This window comes from Gymnoscopelus microlampas (genome assembly GCF_963454915.1).
Source record: "Gymnoscopelus microlampas genome assembly, chromosome: 5".
NCBI classification, from domain to species: domain Eukaryota; kingdom Metazoa; phylum Chordata; class Actinopteri; order Myctophiformes; family Myctophidae; genus Gymnoscopelus; species Gymnoscopelus microlampas.
Genome location: NC_139942.1, coordinates 7,784,379 through 7,801,737, shown reverse-complemented (window position 1 = coordinate 7,801,737; position 17,359 = coordinate 7,784,379). Strand labels below are relative to the sequence as shown.

Below are 17,359 nucleotides of genomic sequence, written 5' to 3'. Positions count from 1 at the left end.
CATTCACCTCGATTCCCATATTAGTTCATTAAATTCCGAGGACTCGTTGCCCATTTGGTTACATTTGTAAAGCCTACTCTTCGGAGCTACACCAAAACTGACAGTGAACGTTGTGACGCCCCCCCGCCTACACCAGGGGGCCTGTTTCACGAAACCTGGATTAGGGATAAACCGGGTTTAATCAACTATCCTGGCTTAAATTATCCAGGATCAACCATGAATCGGTTTCACGAAAGGTCTCGGCAGATTAACTTAGCCAGTAAACCTGGATATGTTTATCCATGACTCGGTTTCACGAAAGAAAATTGAAGCAATCCTACCTTAGTTACCATGGCAATTTAGCTGTGAAGTTAGCCTGGTCCGGACCAGGCTAACAGCCAAGCTTTATTAATCCAGTGCCTTGTTCTTCAAGTTTTGTGACATAGCTGTTAGTCCAACGACTCCAATCGTAAACCAATGAGTTTTTCCACACTTATTCAATTCTTATACGAAAATCGAAGATCTACAAGCCCGAAAAAAATGTGTCTTATGTGACCCCCGGACCCCCGTTGACCCCCGGCCCACCGTGTACCCCTGGCCCCCGTGGACCCCGGCTTGGACCCCCGCCCCCCCCCCCCCCCCCCCCCCCCCTGTTGACCCCCTTGTACCTGTCGGGGGTCAACGGGGGTCCGGGAGTACACGGGGGGCCAGGTACTCCCAGACCACCGTTGACCCCCGGCCCCCCGTGTACCCCTGGACCCCCGTTGACCCCCGGCCGCCAAAAGGCAAGCTTTTCACTTGTAGATGTTTGATTTTGGAAATTGGAAATTAGAAAATTATTCTAAGTGTTTATAATTATAATTCCAACATTCACTTAAACTCCTCATGTTTAAGCCTAACTAAATTATATATTTATGGACTTGTATATAAATTAATTGCATATTTTTGGACAACTTGTGCATTCAATTTGTCGGCAATACTTTGCCACGCTTTCTCCCTGGATCTATATTTATTGCGGCCGTGTTTCCTTTCTTGCTTATTATACATTTTACTTCTTTGTATGATTCCATGAGCTGCTGCAGTGCTGCTGTTCAGCCACAGAGAAGAATGCCACTCTGGTTTTGGGCTCCATGATTGGTCAAGTTCAAGGATCGACTTTCATGGTCTTTTATAGGAATACGTGAACGCACATTCAGCCTGGTTTAACGATCCTGGCTCGACAAAGCCGCTCCTTCTCACCCCGGCTTAGCGTTCGTGGAACTGAATAAACCAGGCTGAACAGCGCAGCCTTGTCAAACCTGGATTTGCCTTTTAAACCGGGATAATTTAATTCTTCTTTCGTGAAATAGGCCCCTCCAGGTAGTAGCGAAACTGAAACAGAACAAAGCCCAATGTTTACAAACACAGAGGGGACGCATAAAGAGGTCGGAAAGGCGACTGCATTGATACAATCAGCCCACTGATGAGTGGGAGGAGCATGGGCAGTGGGCAGAGTGGGAGACAGCGCCCATCCTGCTACAAAAGCATTAGAAAACATTTCACCGGTGATCATACGCTATGGCAGCAATTAGAAAGAAGCTGATCGTAGTGGGAGATGGAGATAGTGGGAAGACGTGTCTACTCTTTGTGTTCAGTAAGGGCCAGTTCCCAGAGGTTTATGTACCTACAGTGTTTGAGAACTATACCATGGACATTGAAGTGGATGAAAAACAGGTCGAGCTAAGCCTTTGGGACACAGCCGGTGATAAGGACTATGACAGACTGCGTCCTCTTTCTTACCCAAATACTGATGTTGTTCTTATGTGTTTCTCCATCGATCGTCCGCAAAGTCTTCCGGACATCCTAAAGCGGTGGGCCCCAGAAGTTAAACACTTCTGCCCTAACGTTCCCATTATCTTGGTGGGAAATAATAAGGACCTGCGCGATGACGAGCACACCAGCAGGGAGCTGGCCAAAATGAAGCAAGAACCAGTGACACTGGGGCAGGGGAGTGTCATGGCACACAGGATCGGTGCCTTTGGATACATGGAGTGCTCTGCAACAACAATGGATGGTGTGAGGGAAGTTTTGGAGATGGCTACCAGGCTGGCACTAAAACATCGACAATGGGGAAAAAATAAATGCGATTGCAAATGTCTTCTACTGTAAATGGCGGCATGAGGACTGCTTCCTGCAACCCCCACTCCCCCAACCCACCCACAAAAACCTTTTTACTAAAGGTAATGTCTTAACCGCATTAACCCTGGCATCCCTGTTTTAGGCACAGAATTAAATTACGAAAAAGCAGAAATAGATCTACAAATTGTAACTGTGTTGTGGATCTTGTGTATTTATGTATGTGTACGTTTATTTAATTGTACTAGGTTCGGGCCACTATGCAGCCCTCAAATCTAGAGTTCAGGCCGCTACAGGGCCCTCACACCTACATTGCACCTCCAATCCGAGTCATAGAGTCGGGGATTTGTCAGAGTAGACGTTGTACCCGTCTGTCTCCCCTTTGTGCCCATGTATGGACATCTCTGTATCTGTCTGTCTACCTGTGTCCATTTTCTTAGCCCACATGTAGAGATCTAGGTTTGAGGTTTGTTTATGGTTATGTTTGAATCAGAGTGACGTGGCCGTGGTCCGCCCTCCTGCCGATAGTTATTTTAATTTAGGATTCTCCTTTTGTCTTGGTTTTGTTTATTTCATATTCTCTGGAGATATAATATTGGAAATTATTGCAAACATTGTCTTTTGTTTTTCTTTGAAGATGTTAAATATAACTGTACTGCCTTTTTTTCTTGGGGCAACAAATATTTTTGTCAAATTGAGAAATCAATAAACATAAATGATGTCACTATTCATGCCACAATCATGCCACAATCTACAAGCTCACAATGCGTCGCATCGCAACGCATTGTGAGCTTGTAGATCGGCGATTTTCAAATGGACGAAATGTACTGTATATAGGACTGAAGTAGTTAATGTATGTTTTGTAATAATAATCCCTGGACAGTAAAATAAGTCTTAAAATAGCTCTATATTCTGATAGTAATTGTTGCTTTAGGGTGTTTGTTCAGAAACAGGGGCCTCCCCTTCTCTCTAGGTCTTTAGTGAACAGAAATGACATGTTCAGGTCGGGATAACAATTTCATCAATCGGTGAGAACTGGAACACTCTAACATTGAAGCCTATTAATGGGTTCTCTCTCCTGACTGGATGTAATTGGTATCCCACCTGGAAATGTATGTTCTACTAAAGAGCTGGAAAGACAGAGAGACCACTGATCAAACACTAGCTATACAATGATTATATTATTGGAATATAGAGCTTTAACTTTATAATATTTAAAAAAAAGTGTTTTAAGATATCACTTAGAACTTTAGCCATTTCAAAGAAAAAAAGTGCAATGCGTGTCGAGCACAGCCTCAGGTTCGTCTGGTTGGTAGTACTGTGTGCATAAGTCGTCTGGAATATAGCTGCCTGAGGAGGTCCTGGTACAGTAGGTGTCAGGCTGGTTCAGCACATGATCAAACACCAGGTTGGCAATGTATTCTGCAGTACGAAAAAAGATAATGTCAAATGTTGCCAGTGGCGTGCACAGACATTTTGAGGGGCAGGTGCTCAAGTAAATTATACTTTTTTTTGTTTACTTGGTCTGCTCTTTTTTCCCTCTACACCTATACCTCTTTGCCAAAAATAGCCGATCTACAAGAACTTTAGATCTTGTAGATCGGCTATTTTTGGCTAAAGTTCTCCTCAGAAAAGGGATGCTAGGTTTCGAGTGGTTATGGTAAAAAAAAAATCATATCACATAAAGATTTGGCGGACCCCTGTAGTAACTCTGAGGACCCCCTAGGGGTCCCGGACCCCCTGTTGAAGACCCCTGCTGTGCCCTTTTTTCAAAAGGGCACTTCTGGTCAAGAGGGCAAAGGGCAGGTGCTCTAGCAACACCTAGAGTCTATCTGTGCACGTCCCTGAATGTTGCTATCTAATAGAATGAGGGGTTGTTAGTCACTACAAACATACCAAAACTTACCAAATGGAATTAGTTTTCTAATGGTCGCACTGTGTAGTCCCCCCTGCTTGTACCATGGATACAGGATGTGCCATCTTCTGAGCTCACCATCAACGGTGGCTGCTTGCGGCCGCGCATTGTAGTGAATGGCCGCCAACTGAGTTCTAAAATAGAACAAGGACACAGACTGTATCAGATGAGATGTAACAAGTCTTGCATATCAAAATTGTTATGAGCAAGATATAATATACATATAATATAATATGATATATTCCTGGAGGAGAGCTACCAGCTTGAAATACACAGTGTTATTAATTTACACAATCCAGACCGGAAACCATATATTTGGGTTATCTTTGTGTCAAAGCTGTGGACTGGGTTATTATAGTTACCTAAAAATATATAAAAGAACATGTTAGTTAAAGTGGCACTATGTAACTATTGTCCAATCTGTATGGCAGAGTATGTTATTTGTCTCCCTGCTCTTCTATTGAGACATTTAGATTGTGTCAAAGGTCATGTCTCACTTAGATCTGACAAGAAAATGTTTGAACTGTAATGTGTAGTCAATTTACTTGTTGCTTTTGTAACTATTAGTAGTTTTTGTTCGTCTACTCATTTCCATGTGCCATGTGAGCTACAGTTGTCTGTGATTACATCATCTATGTGTATATGCTTTCAGTAGCAGTACGATTTATTTGCAGCTTAACTGTTACTAGGTACCAGCTCATTTGTTTGTAATATATTGATTTGAATATTGTTTTACAGTCTTAAAAAAAAAGTCAACCCAATATCAACCTATACAGTAAAGACAATACTCTTCTAAAGAAACGGCTTTATTATTGGGAGTTTGTACGCTATCTGTCCAGCCTTTGCACAGTGTTAAGACCCTGGGGTCTTTTGTACCATACTTGGACATATGAATATGTAACCTTCTTCTCCCTGGTGTGAGGTGATCAGCTGAGAGTGGTGTGTGGCAGGTGTGTGAGCTGAGGGAGTGGCAGAGGAGTGAGTAAGTGAGTGAATACATGATTGTGAAACTATAGCACTATAAACTATAGGCGGTGAACAGGAGGTGATTGGTCCCAGGCTGGTGTGGGAGGAGGATAAAAGGCCAGCTCTTCTCATCGCCAGGTGTTCTACATCGTCGCACCCATGGAAGACTGCCAGCAACCAGAACCACACATTTTCTGTTCTCTATATTACATCCCTGAACTTATGACATGATTTAAACAGCTGTGTTTTGGTAAGGGGGGGGGGGGGTCATCGGGGTCATCCTGTTTGGTTAGTGATTGTATTTTGGTTTGTTAGGTGTTGGGTAGTTTTAGTTAGGGCTAGCCTACATTGTTTAGTTGATTAGTATCTCATACCAATTCACCCACCCTGAAGAAAAACTATAAAACCCATTGTGTGGCTGCACGCAAGTGTGAGACAGAATATTATAACCATTGTGTTTTGTTTTTCTTTAGAGATTTTCTTATATATTTTTTGTTCCTCTTAGCATCAAATGGCGTGGAGAATGTGAAAGAAGACAGAACTATCGAAATTTAGAAGCAGCGGCTGCTGATCCTAGATCAGTGGGCGTACCCACCCCACTCACACACGTGTAGGTGGCGTGACGTCACCACAGTAGCTCGCAATGCACACAGCTGAGCCAAATGAAGACAGATGAGAAATTCCAGGAACCGTTTGCAGGCGTGGCGTTTCCTTTTAAAAAATCCTTAAAGTACAAGCGGCATATTAGTCTAGTATTTAATAATACTGAAACCAATGAGTCAAGAACAGAGAGACAGACAGACAGACAGACAGACAGACAGACAGACAGACAGACAGACAGACAGAGTAAACCTACCAGATGTTCAAGGGCAAAGCAGACGGTTTGCAATGGCTGCAGGCCGCAGCGGCGGGGACCATGTGTCGAGGACAAGTGTGTGGCAACACACACGCACATACACACAGAGGAGACACATAACGCGGGCGGGAAGGCCGAAGGCGGCTGCATTAATGCTGCAGGTAACAATCAGCCCACTGATGAGTGGGAGGAGCATGGGCAGTGGGCAGAGTGGGAGACAACGCCCATCCTGCTACAAAAGCGTTTGAAAATATTTCACTGGTCATCATACGCTATGGCAGAAACAAAGATTGCAACCAAGAAAAGGCTGATCGTAGTGGGAGATGGAGATAGTGGGAAGACGTGTCTACTTGTGTACTGTAAGGGCTACTTACCAGAAGTTTATGTACCCACAGTGTTTGAGGACTATGTCTTTGACATTGAAGTGGATGAAACACAGGTCGAGCTACAGCTTGTGGACACATCCGGTCAAGAGGACTATGCCAGACTGCGTCCTCTTTCTTACCGAGATACTGATGTTGTTCTTGTGTGCTTCTCCATTGATCGTCCAGAAAGTCTTGAGAGCATCCAAGAAAAGTGGGTCAGAGAAGTCAAACACTTCTGCCTTAATGTTCCCATTATCTTGGTGGGAAATAAAAAGGACCTGCGCAATGACGAGCACACCTGCAGGGAGCTGGCCAAAATGAAGCAAGAACCAGTGACACTGGAGCAGGGGAGTGACATGGCAGACAGGATCGGTGCCTTTGGATACATGGAGTGTTCTACAACAACACAGGATGGTGTGAGGGAATGTTTTGAGATGGCCACCAGGGCGGCACTAAAACCTCGACAATGGGAAAAAAAGAAATGCGATTGCAAATGTCTTCTGCTGTAAATGGAGGCATGAGGACTGCTTCCTGCAACCCCCACTCCCCCAACCCACACACAAAAAATGTTTTACGGAAGGTAATGTCCGCATTAACCCTGGTGTCCCTGTTTTTGGCACAGAATTAAATTACAAAATTAAAAAAATAGATCTACAAATTGCAACTGTGTTGTGGATCTTGTGTATTTACGTATGTTTAAGTTTATTTAATTGTACCAGAGGTTCAGGCTGCTACGCGGCCCTCACACCTAGAGTTCAGGCCGCTACGCGGCCCTCACACCTACATTGCACCGCCAATGCACCGATATGTCTGAGATAGTGTCAGGGTTTTTTGTCAGAGTAGACGTTGTACCCGTCTATCTGTGCCCTTTTGTACCCATATACTGTATGGAGATCTCTGTATCTGTCCTAACTGACCTTTTATGCCTACTTATAGAGATATCCTGCCTATATATGGGCGTGTCGGGTTTGTTTATGGTTATGTTTGAGTCAGAGTGACGTGGCTGTGGTCCGCCGGCCGGCCAGCCGGAATGCCCTCCCATTAGCTATTTCAATATAGGATGTAATATGTTTTCGTCATCTCTTGTCTTGCTTTTCTTTATTTTATATTTACTGGAAATATAATATTGGAAATGATTGCAACCCTTGTGTTTTGTTTTTCTTTAAAGATGTTTAATATATACAGTCTACTGCCATTTACGTGTACGGGTGACAAATGTTTGTCAAATTAAGAAGTCAATAAACATAAATGATGTTGCTGTTCATCGTACAACTAAGTATATATATAGATAGACTTTTGATCCCTCGGGGGAAAATCAGTCGCCAAGAGGCACAGCAGTTAGATTTACAGAGTTACCGATACAGAGTAGGAAAGTACTGTAGGAAGGGAAAAAATAACATTACAGAAGTAATGAACAACAGCATACAATAGTATACACCTATACAAATAGCCTGCACTATGCAGAATAAAAACACAAGGTCACACAATAATAACAACTAGAAAACTATAACTAGAAAAAGTGCTCCTCGGAGCACAGGTCTCCACCAGGTCAGGTTATTGTGGCCTCCTGGTGGCGCTATAAGAGGCCAATGTGAAAAGGGTGGCATTTCTTCCTCGGCTTTGTGGGAATATGCGTGCAAAATGTCACTGAAATTGCATGCTGCGTTCATGATTTGAGGCATTTTGTTCAAAACGAACCAATCCTGCTAACTTTGGAAGCCAACCTTAGGCAATGAGGATGGAATATGGGAAATCGGACAGATCCATTTTGATCACATGACTATAGAGATACTGTGTACCGATTTGTGTGATGTTTGGACAAAATCTGTAGGAGTAGTATCAAGAAATGTGTTTTGCACAAATCGTCCTCCTGGTACATAACAGGCGAATCTGAAAAAATCGGGCCAGAGGTTCTGAATTGGCATCCAGGGAGTGTGTGTGCACAGTTTCACAGTGACCGAACCAACGGTGCTGGAGATCAGCTGGTCACAGGCAAAAGGACACACGGACGGACGGACACACGGACAGGGTGCAAAACATACTCTCTCGCCATGCCTTTCGGCCTGGCGGAGCCAATAATCAGTAATCAGTGATACAGGGCTAGGGCGTACAAGGATATAGGCCTCAAATGGTTAAGCAAGAGGAGTCAGGTTTTTGTCAGTATTCAATTGTGTTCCAATAGAAAATGCTTTTTAATACTTTAATGCAGGGGTCTTCAACAGGGGTTCCGGGACCCCTAGGCGGTCCTCAGAGATACTGCAGGGGGGCCACCAAATCTTTGTTTGATAGGAACTTGTTTTTTTGATTGTTTTACATTAACCACTTGATCCCAAGCATCATTATTCTGGGGGGAACATTCGTCTGCGACGCGTTGTGAGCTTGTAGATCGTCTATTTTCGGGTGAAGAGGTTTGGTGTAGAGGTAAAAAGAGCAGACCAAGTGCAGAGCTAAAGGTCAAGTTTACTAAGTATTGAGGGTTTAAGTGGTTAAATGTCTGAAAAGACCCATTTAACACGTAGTGGGGGTCCCTGTTTCATCTCTCTCTCACCTAAGGGGTCCTTGGACTGATAAACGTTGAAGACGCTGTGTGTCATACCACACTTGCCAACTACAAGTGCTAAAAGTCACTCTGGATAAGAGCATCTGCTAAATGCCTAAATTGTAAATGGTAAAGTCCATGTCCCAACAGCCAGTTAGTGGTTAGCTACTATATCTATACACTGTGACCCATATTCCTTTAATTATGTAAAGTAATACTTGGGCACAGCAAGTCCAAAATGTCTTACGTGCTTCAGATAAAAAACGCTATGAGCCCTATTTTTGCTGGTGCCTTACCCATTATCCTTAAACTTCTTTGCCATTTTTTACTATTTTTAAAAACATTTTTAAATAGTTCAACTAGCCGATCTACATCGACTTGTAGATTGGCTATTTGAACTATTTTTAATTTTTAAAAAAAATAGTAAAACATTGATAATAGGGCCCTATGTGTATTATGAACCATGAACTCATTTTGTGTTACTGTTATCAACTACATTTCATAGTAATAACTTTTAGATTAACTAGATTGTGTCAAAGGCATGTCTCACCGATACACAGGATCTGACATGAATTTTGACCTGATGGTCAAGATTTAATTTATTCCCTGAGCAAGCAGGCTGGCCTCTATTAGCTCGATGGTAAAACATTTCAGCACTTGTGCAGGAAACCGGGTTCAAATCCGGGGTAGAAGAGGAAAGTTACGTAATGCAGCTTTAACTGAAATAAGAATAATTAAAATAAAAACTAGGCTTAAAGGTTTTTTCTTTTTGTTTTGTACAAAACTAACTAAAATAATAGACAAAATGTCTAAAAAAAAAATATATATATATATATATATATATATATATATATATATTAATAAAAACACAACGGTCTGTCTTAGACAACTTTCACACTTTCTTGGTCAGTTCTGAGTTCTTGGTCACCAGACCTTTGGTCACCAATCTTTGGTCACCAGACTAACTAAATTCAGTCTCTGTCTAGCTTAGAACTGACTTACGTGCACACATAACTGTAGTGATAACTCCTCTGTTATTGTAGTTAAACAAAAATAAAATAAAACAAACAGAATCACACACAGTTACTTTATGACCTTGGATCTGGAGTGGACAGTGCTGTCTACATCTGACCACACTGACAGCTGGTCAGCTGTCCTCCAGGAATATATTTCCCATCAGTATATCAAAGTTTAATTTTGATACTCATAATAAAAAGCTACTTTCATTTTCTCTCCCCGTTTCATAGACATTTCATTTCATAAAAATGTCCTTTTGAGTTTCCTTTTGAGACACTTGAGGGGAAGGGGCCGGGCGCTTTATTCAGCTCTGGTCCATAGCGAGTTTGAAGTGGAACCAGATGCTTGAAGAGAACTCCGGAATATCAGTGAACCTTCTGCCTGAAGGCACAAAGCCAAACACAACAAACAAACAGAGACATCACGCAAAACATCTGCTCTATGACCCCGGGAGAGACGATTAACCGACAACACAACTATAATCTCCTGTGAACGTCTGCATGTTGGAGAAGAACATTTAACCAACAATAATATCCTGTGAACGTCTACAGTACACGTTGAAGAAGATGAAGAGACTTCTAGTGTCCATGTTGTTCCTGGCCGCTGTCGTCTGCCTGACTACAGCAGACGCACAGAACAGCTACAGCCAGCTGGAATCTGGCCTCAAGAAGTTTGTTGATCTCGCCATTATCCAAGCAAATCAGCAATTTAGTTTTGGCCATCTGAATTTCTTTGAATTTGGAAAGAATCTTGGTGGACGTGTAGTAAAAGAGGTAACGTTGTTTTATCATTATTATATTGAATCATTATTTACGCACGATGATACGTATTGTTTTGATGACTGTATTTTAATGTTACGACATCGAGTGAGTTCTCTTGTAAAACACAGATCAGGTCAGAGCTGTTTCAATGTAGCTGCTGCAACTTAATGCTGCAGAATAGTTCAGCTGTAATAGATGAGAAATGTTAAAATATTTCAAGAAACTAAAAGTTTTTTATGGTATGGTTTATAGTGGACTTGGAAGTATTGAGGTATTTGTACTTTTACTCCATTACAATTATTTGAAAACTTTAGTTACTAGTTACTTTTCAGATATAAATTATGATATTATTATGAAACACACTTTAACCACTTTAGCCCTATTTTATATGTAGGCTATTTGAAAATAGCCGATCTACAGCTTGTAGATCTGCTATTTTCAAACATTTTTTGTACTTTTACTTTTGGTACTTTAAGTATATTTTAATGCCAATACTTTTGTACTTTTAATAAAGTAAATTTAGAATTCTGGTCTTTCACTTGTAACAGAGTATTTCTATATTGCAGTATTGATACTTTTACTTAAGTAAAGAATTGGAGTACTTTTTCCACAACTGGTTTAGACAGATAGTTTACTCTGCTTATTCTGAACTCACTTGTGAGTCACTCTGGATAAGAGTGTGTGATACATTCTTACAAATTTTAAGAACATGAAAATGACCAAAGTTTACGTTGGGTCTTGTCTTGTCTTGTAGGTGTCACCCCGGGTGAAAATGGACGTGCGTTTAATGAACACAAACTGCAGAAAGGTGAACGATGCAAGTGGATACAGACATCGCAACGAGTGTCCATTCAAACAGGTGTGCGTCAAATACACTACATTCATTGTCACCAGCCAGCTGTCATTAATTACATTCATCTGGTGTTCCAGGTTTAAATTACTTCATCATCATTTAGACAACTAAACCGTACACAAGAGATCAACTGCTATATTTATCCTTTTTCATCCATAATAATTTATTATGAAAGCCGTTTTCATCATGTGATGTGTGATGTGTATATTTATTTCCCTGTTCCCAGGTAAAAAAGTAGTATACTTTAGTATATGAAAAACATAATATAAGTGTACTAACATTATTAAAAGTATACTTTGGATTTTTGTACTTAATTAAAAGCATATTAAAAATAAACTTATACAAAGTATACTTAAAAAAATATGTAATTAAGTTCAACTTCAATGTACTAAAAATAAATATACTAATTATGGAATACTTGAAATGTATTTTTAATGTACTTATCCAAAGTGTACTTTATGCAAAGTATATTTTTAAGTAAATGTTAGCACACTTTTTAAAAGTACACTAAATTGAAACTGCTTAATAGTGTACTTTTAGTGTACTTAAGAAAAGTGTATTTATAGTCATTTGTAATACACTGTTAGTTTAACATATGTAAGTGTACTATAATTGCACTCCATTGCAAATGTATTTTAATATACTAAAAAGAAGTGCACTTTAATGTAAGTATATTAAAAGTTGTATGCCAGTGTACTTTGAGATAGTATACTAAATTACTAATACCTATAAGTGAGCTTTTAGTGTACTTAAGAAGAATACATTTATTTTCAGTCATTTGTAATACACTGTTAGTATACTTTATTTAAGTGTACTTTAATTGCACTCCATTAGAAATGTATTTAATGTACTTAAAATAAGTGTACTTTAATGTAAGAACATTGAAAGTTGTATGCCAGTGTACTTTGAAAAAGTATAATAAACTACTAATGCTTATAAGTGTACTTTTAGTATACTTAATATAAGTACATTTATTTTTCAGACATTTGTAATACACTGTTAGCATACTTTATTTTAGTGTACTTTAATTGCACTAAATTAGAAATGTATTTAATATACTTAAACTAAGTGTACTTTAATGTAAGAACATTGAAAGTTGTATGCCAGTGTACTTTGAAAAAGTATAATAAACTACTAATGCTTATAAGTGTACTTTTAGTATTTTTAATATAAGTACATTCATTTAAGTATATTAAAATAATATGCCAGTGTACTTTAAAAAGGAAAATTAACTTACTAATACTTATAGTAGGAATTAAGTGTAGTTTAAGGATGTTATAATACACTATTTCTATGCTTCATTAAAGTATACTTAACTTCATTATATGTTTATTTAATTATAATAATACAAAATGCACTATAATAATTTTAAGTTGTATTTTAGTGCACTTTTAAAAATTATTAATTATTAATACTCTGTTAAAAATAACTTATAATACTAAAGTATGATTATTTGCAAATCCTTTTTAATATACTATTAATATGCTTTATTAAAGTGTAGAATAATTTAAATACATTACAAGTCCTGCAATCCTGAGACTGCATGCTGCACTGGCTTCCCTGTGATTGGTCAGAGTCACAGGGTTCCCTTTCAGCAGAGCCATTGGCTCTGCCTTTCAAATTTGCAGTCATGTGATTATGACATAATCAACTGTTCCGTTTTCGTCACCATCTTGTCACTTGTCACAAAATAGTAAATCCATACTAAAAATACACTTTAATACATTTTAAATAAACTAAATGGGACACTTAAAAAGTACATTTGAAAAGTATTATTAATATGATAAAAGTGTTTTAATAATACACTTTTACACTACTGATAATGTACTGTAATCCCATTTAAAGTAGATTTACAGCACACTAATGATATAATATAATTGCACTAAAAGTGCATTTAGACCGCTCGTGGGCATACTTTTCACTACTGTACTAAGTATACTTAAAGTTTGTAAAAAGTTGTACGAATTTAGCACACAAATTGCACTTTTAGTATACTCAAGCATACCTTAAGTAGTAATTTAATTGTACTTGAGTACACTTAAGTTCAATTTAAGTCGGCCAAAATAGTACATCCATACTAAAAATATACTTTAATACATTTTAAATAAACTAAATCGGACAGTCAAAAAGTACATTTGAAAAGTATTAATAATATGATAAAAGTGTTTTAATAATACACTTTTTTACAACTGATAATGTACTGTAATCCCATTTAAAGTAGATTTACAACACACTAATATTATAATATAATTGCACTAAAAGTTCATTTTGATTGCTCGTGGGTATACTTTTCACTACTGTACTAAGTATACTTAAAGTTTGTAAAAAGTTGTACGAATTTAGCACACTTATTGCACTTTTAGTATACTCAAGCATACATTAAGTAGTAATTTAATTGTACTTGAGTACACTTAAGTTCAATTTAAGTCGGCCAAAATAGTACATCCGTACTAAAAATATACTTTAACACATTCATCAAAAATATACTTTTAGTATGCTATTTTTTTACCTGGGTTGATACTACATCTGAACTATGTGTGTGTGTGTGTGTGTGTGTGTGTGTGTGTGTGTGTGTGTGTGTGTGTGTGTGTGTGTGTGTGTGTGTGTGTGTGTGTGTGTGTGTGTGTGTGTGTGTGTGTGTGTGTGTGTGTGTGTGTGTGTGTGTGTGTGTGTGTGTGTTCTAAAATGAGATGGGAGGAGAAGAGTTCTGGGGTGGAGATTGTGGATCAACCTAACTAATTGTTTTGGGAGGTCTGCAATTTCGTTTTTAGAATCATAAGGATACCACACCATGCTGTGCAAATTGCAATCACAGGCTGATTTCATATCATAAAAATTGTTTTAAAAAAAGGAGTGGACCTAAAATGCTCCCTTGGGGACCCCAAATTTTAGTGGTAAAAGTGAGGACAAGGTGCCATGTGTGTGTGTGTGTGTGTGTGTGTGTGTGTGTGTGTGTGTGTGTGTGTGTGTGTGTGTGTGTGTGTGTGTGTGTGTGTGTGTGTGTGTGTGTGTGTGTGTGTGTGTGTGTGTGTGTGTGTGTGTGTGCGCGTGTGTGACATGCATGTATATATATATATATATATATATATATATATATATATATATATATATATATATATATATATATATGGTTATATATAGGCTACTACTAAACAAATTCATACATTACAGTATAAATCTACAGTATGTATCTACATTACAGTATAAACCATTTTTGTATAAACAATCTATGTTCCTCAGTCAGATTTGAAGATGAATGGATGGATATATCCTCCTGATGACTTCTCCGGAAGGACTAATTCAAACTATTACCTCCTATCAACTTGCTAAAGACAGTTTATAGTTTGGGGGATTGTGTGTACAATGATGTGCAGATTCAACCAGCGGTGTTCTAAGTTATATTATGTTTGAGCATTTTGACATCAATAAGCAACAATTCTGACTGTTTTGTTCCTGTCTTCAGCTCCAGGTTTGGTGTTTAGTTTGTAGCCCGGACCCAAACACCAACGATCCTTTCATCGGTTGCGCTCGCAGGAAAGATGCACGGATGGTAAACATATATCATCACATTTCTAAATCTGTCTGTCTGTCTGTCTGTCTGTCTGTCTGTCTGTAAGTAAGTAAAATGTATTTGTAGAGCATGCTCTCACAGACATTCAGAGTCACAAAGTGCTTCACAAGAATAAAAGTAGAACATGTCAATAATAAAAATAAGAAGAAGACAAAAATAAAACAATCTGCATTTAACCAATCAGCCGGTGAAATTCGAGAAACCAATACAGGATATGTTACAAAAATATGTAATCAAAAAGGGCTATGTAAAGAGGCCTGTTTGAATAGGTGAGTCTTTAAAAGTATTTAAAAAATGTCCACAGAGGTCACGTCTGTCTGTCTGTCTGTCTGTCTGTCTGTCTCGTTACTTGCCAATCTACGGTATTTAATTCTACAGCATTAGTTCTCAAAGTGGGGTCCAGAACGTGGTACACACAATTCATGCAGCCAACGAAAGGTTTGCACATAAACAAATGTCAGCCTCCATGACCCAGTTGGCCCCCATTATTACTGCTATTTATGATGATTATTTATTATATCCTCCAAGCTATTTACATTAATGTGTTGTTTTGTTTCAGCTTCATAACATGTATGAGGAACACTGTAGGTCGCCACCCACCAGACTGCATGGGGATGGCTCCCAGCTGGCCAGGACTGATGGAGAAGCCGTACAACCAGGATGTCTGGGCTGTTTCTGATTTCATTTGATTTAACCACTTAGTCGTAGCAAAACGGACTTGAGTTGCAACTGTAGTTGGACTCATTTGTTTTCGTCTACACCATACATGGGTAACTGGCGGCCCCCACCTTCACTTAATGCGGCCCGCAGGTTAATATCGGAATGCTGATATATTATTGATTTCAGCTGTTACAATTCCAAACATGCAAACATGAGCCGCTTTAATTGCTTCAGTCTATATTAGTAGTTTAATGACTTTTTTTTATGTCCAATGTATTTGTATTTAAGTTCATAAAGTTAACATAAGTATAACTAAATTCATTTGAAATAAATAAAAAATGTTACTTTTCAGGATTCCAATTCAAAAATAGCAAAAAAGAATTCAGGATTCCAATTCCAAAATAGCAAAAATAGCCGATCGACAAGCTCAAAACGCGTCGCAATGCGATGCGTTAGATCGGCTATTTTTGCTACTTTTGTGTGACATACTAGAATGAATAAATTCATAATTTATGAAAAAAGTTAAAACATGTAGATAAGAGGTATCTGCCCGACAGCAACAATATGCAATGTGGCCCCCTGGAATGTGTTTGGAAATATAGTGACACGGTGTAGACAACTCAAGTCCGTTAAGACTAAGTTGCACATCTAAAGGTTTACCTGCTAATAATAGACTTATAGACTTAAATATAATTATTTTATAAACAGAGAACAAATAAATACATAAAGTAAATATTGAAACCCCCCCCCCAAAAAAAAACAACGCTAAACAATTTACAGTGTCTGTCTTGGGCAATCTCTTGTTGACACTAATGTCATCAGGTTGATACTTATTTTATGTGGAATTAAAAACTAGTCTAATAAATTAGATCAATTGGACAGATAGGACCACAATGGAAACAATTCTGCAGGACTTTTTTTGTGTTATCCTTTTAGCCTGTTTTACTGTAGGCTACCTCCGTGCTGTATACATTTCTGACTAATAAAGTATTCAATCAATCAAAATACAGAAACAGCACATCTCCACTGCAGACTGAATAGGCTCTATGCACATCAGCCATTTTGGAGAGAAATTGGGCCTCTTCTTACTTCCTTCACAGGTGTTACCAATGATACTAATGGAGGCTCTGTTCCATTCTGGTCAAACAGAGTCAGGGTGCTGATATTGTGCATGTTGGCTCACTGGAAACCCTGCTATACCAGTGGGTCTCAAAGTGTGGTCCAGGGACCCTCATGGTTCCTTGAGGGGGTTCCAAATGGCCCCTTAAAAGGTGTGTAATTCTGAGAGTGTACAAATGGAACCAAATGAATCCTTCCCCGTTTGGTTTCATTTGTACACTCTCATGGGGGTCCTTGAAATTAAAAGGTTAGAGAACCACTGTGCTACATGAAATGGAACAAAGCCTTCGTTATATCATTGGTAAAACCTGTGAAGGAAGTAAGGAAGTATTTCCAATATGGCTGCTGTCCATAGAGCCTATTGTATCAAAGTCATTAATCACAGGTTCTCAAAGTGAAGGACCCTCAGGGGTCCTTCACGGGGTTCCAGGGGTCCCCAGCGAAATTCTTCAAACACTTATACGCTCTATTCTATTTTTCGCCTATTTAGAAGAATATTGACAACTCTTGACATTATGTTGACACATCTTCTCTTATGGGGGTCGCTGGCACAAACTCTTGTCAGATGGGGGTCAAATTTGTGTCAATTTTGGGGGTCCTGGACATGAACATGTTTGAGATCCACTGTTAAATGTAGTCCTGT

General features: G+C 38.9%; 2 protein-coding genes across 3 annotated transcripts; both read left to right on the top strand.

Moving 5' to 3' along the window:
* Nucleotides 1–1,536: 1,536 nt before the first annotated feature.
* LOC311044880 (rho-related GTP-binding protein RhoA-B-like) lies at nucleotides 1,537–6,705 on the top strand (the record flags this gene model as incomplete). The annotated part of the gene is made up of 2 exons (XM_084056691.1): nucleotides 1,537–1,692; nucleotides 6,271–6,705. 2 exons carry the CDS (start codon nucleotides 1,537–1,539, stop codon nucleotides 6,703–6,705), a joined length of 591 nt encoding a protein of 196 aa, XP_083912817.1.
* Nucleotides 6,706–10,126: 3,421 nt separating this feature from the next.
* Nucleotides 10,127–16,340, top strand: LOC311045876 (uncharacterized protein). 2 transcript variants are annotated; one of them, XR_014600818.1, is made up of 5 exons: nucleotides 10,127–10,525; nucleotides 11,268–11,372; nucleotides 14,830–14,916; nucleotides 15,497–15,668; nucleotides 15,748–16,340. XR_014600818.1 is itself a non-coding variant. In XM_084057943.1 (4 exons), exons 1-4 carry the CDS (start codon nucleotides 10,319–10,321, stop codon nucleotides 15,614–15,616), a joined length of 519 nt encoding a protein of 172 aa, XP_083914069.1. In that variant the 5' UTR covers nucleotides 10,127–10,318; the 3' UTR covers nucleotides 15,617–16,340. The 2 variants fall into 2 exon arrangements, 1 of the variants encoding a protein (XP_083914069.1); XM_084057943.1 differs by having other exon boundaries at nucleotides 15,497–16,340.
* Nucleotides 16,341–17,359: the final 1,019 nt, after the last annotated feature.

What these genes read in the sequence shown, in the direction of transcription:
- LOC311045876 (XM_084057943.1), top strand. Translation starts at nt 10,319, where the DNA reads ATGAAGAGACTTCTAGTGTCCATGTTGTTCCTGGCCGCTGTCGTCTGC. An exon ending in ACGAGTGTCCATTCAAACAG is followed by an intron (nt 11,373 to 14,829) that starts GTGTGCGTCAAA and finishes TCCTGTCTTCAG; the next exon opens with CTCCAGGTTTGGTGTTTAGT. An exon ending in GCAGGAAAGATGCACGGATG is followed by an intron (nt 14,917 to 15,496) that starts GTAAACATATAT and finishes GTTTTGTTTCAG; the next exon opens with CTTCATAACATGTATGAGGA.